General features: G+C 52.1%; 2 protein-coding genes across 2 annotated transcripts in view; one reads left to right on the plus strand and one right to left on the minus strand.

Annotated features, from left to right (window-relative positions):
- Window positions 1–269: 269 nt before the first annotated feature.
- Window positions 270–665, minus strand: EMH_0047080 (uncharacterized protein; the record flags this gene model as incomplete). Its single annotated transcript, XM_013496239.1, is given in 2 exon segments — window positions 270–454; window positions 458–665. Coding segments are annotated over 2 exon segments (393 nt in total).
- A 237-nt stretch (window positions 666–902) lies between these two features.
- Window positions 903–2090, plus strand: part of EMH_0047090 (uncharacterized protein) — a gene marked incomplete at both ends in the record, with an annotated part of 2124 nt that continues 936 nt past the window's right edge. Inside the window, 4 exon segments of the mRNA XM_013496240.1 lie at window positions 903–1077; window positions 1253–1310; window positions 1314–1569; window positions 1797–1843. Coding sequence (XP_013351694.1) covers window positions 903–1077; window positions 1253–1310; window positions 1314–1569; window positions 1797–1843 — 536 coding nt within the window.

The following is a 2090-nucleotide window of genomic DNA, read 5'->3' on the forward strand; positions in this document are numbered from 1 at the left end:
TATGAGTCTAGCTGTCTCCTTTAGAGAGAGAAATGAGGGTTTGTTTGTTTTTGTTTTTTTTTCTTTTTTTTTCTCTCTCTCTCTGTCTCCTTTTTTCTCTCTGTCTCCTTCTCTCTCTCTGTCTCCTTCTATCTCTCTCTCTCTGTCTTTGTCTCTGTCTCCTCTTTCTTTCTGCTGCTGCAGCATACGCAGAGTTCGTATGTAGGGGCCCATTGGTTCTTCTCTTACACTCACGAGGGCCCCCATTATCCTGGGTCTTCCTGCTGCTACTACTGCTGCCAGCAGGCTGCAGCAAGCTCCCTCCTCTTCTGCTGCTGCTGCTGCTGCTGCTGCTGCTGCTGGTGCTGGTGCTGCTGCTGCTGCGGTAGACGCAGCAGAGAGACGCGGGCATGACATGTCGCCGTTTGCTGCTGCTGCTTCGTCGCATTGAAGCTGCTGCTGCTGCTGCTGCTGCTGNGCTGCTGCTGCTGCTGCTGCTGCTGTTGCTGCTGCTGCTGCTCCTGGGACCCCAACGGCTCTGCTACGGCAGCAGCCAGCAGCATGCTGCTGCTGCTGCTGCTGCTGCTGCTGCCATTGTTAACGGAGAGTTGCTGCTGCGTGGAGGGGAAGAGCAGCAGCAGCAGCAGCAGCAGCAGCTTAAAGCTGCTGTTCGGAGCTAGAAGCATTGCTGACAAGGAGAGAGAGACTAAGCTCGATTGGCAGTGGAAGTTTGCTGCTGCTGCTGCTGCTGCTGCTGGTACTGCTGCTGCTGCTGGTACTGCTGCTGCTGCTGCTGCTGCTGCTGCTGCTGCTGGTACTGCTGCTGCTGCTGCTGCTGTCTTGCTGCTTCAGCTGCTGGTGCACCAGCAAGGAACAAAGCAGCAGCAGCAACTGCAGCAGCTCTCACAGCAGCAGCTGCTGCTATGTGGGAGGAGAAAGAAAGGATGAAGGCCTATTCTACAGAAAGGCAGCGAGGAGCTGCTGCTGCTGCTGCTGCTGCTGCTGCTGCTGCTGCTGCTATAGCTGCTGCTGCTGTTGCTGCTGCACTTTATGCTGCAGTGGATGCCGCTGGCGTTGCTGCTGTTGAGTCTGCTGCTGGTATTGCTGTTGCAGCAGTTGTTGCTGCTGCTGCTGTTGCTGCTGCTGTTGCTGCTGCTGCTTCTGCTGACGTTGCTGCTCCTGACCTCAGCAGCAAACCAAGCGGAGGGTGGGGGTGATGGCGCTTAGAGCTGAGGGGGGAGAAGCTGCTGCACAGACACTGCAGCTGCTGCAGGACCACAACCAGCAGCAGCAGCAGCAGCAGCAGCAGCAGCAGCAGCAGCAGCAGCAGCAGNGCAGCAGCAGCAGCAGCAGCAGGGACTGAAGGAGCTACAAATGAGTCAGAAGGGTGAAAATAAGATATATAAAGAAAAGGAAAGCCAAAGAAAGTTTGTGGATGAGGAGAATCTAGAACTTGTAGCTGTGTCGGCAGCAGCACCAGCTGCAGCAGCAGCAGCAGCAGCAGCAGCAGCAGCAGCAGCAGCAGCAGCACTGCTTCGTTCTGTAATTATTGTTTGCCTCAACTCAAAGAAACTGCTAAAAGGATTTCAGGTGTACGTACACCCGAAAATAAAAGGGGTACAAAGCACCCACCTCCTGTAGCTGCTGGCCGAGTCAAGGAGGTGAAATTAGGGTTTAGGGTTTACTAGGGTTTAGGGTTTAGGGTTTAGGGTTTAGGGTTTTGAAGGGAAAATAAAGTGTAAAACATTAAATAAAGATAGATGACAAATGTATAAACACAGAAGGAAGGGTTTACGAGGGTTTGCTTCTTGTTGCAGCCAGCTGTGAACATCATCGACCACACGGTAGCCGCTGCTGAGCGAGGGTTTAGGGTTTAGGGTTTAGGGTTTACTAGGGTTTAGGGTTTAGGGTTTAGGGTTGAATTTGTAAAAGTTTGTAAATAAAAAAGTTTTTTCTTCGTTTTGCTTATAAACACTAACAGCATTATACAGCCAGCTCAGCACAGCCGCAATACACACAAACCCTAAACCCTAAACCCTAAACTGTAATGCACAGTGGCCGTATACTGTGCCTACGATACCCACTTGAACTCTATGTCAGTAGATCTACAC

Source organism: Eimeria mitis, genomic scaffold, assembly GCF_000499745.2.
Source record: "Eimeria mitis Houghton genomic scaffold, Emh_scaff1997, whole genome shotgun sequence".
Taxonomy (NCBI): Eukaryota; Apicomplexa; class Conoidasida; order Eucoccidiorida; family Eimeriidae; genus Eimeria; species Eimeria mitis.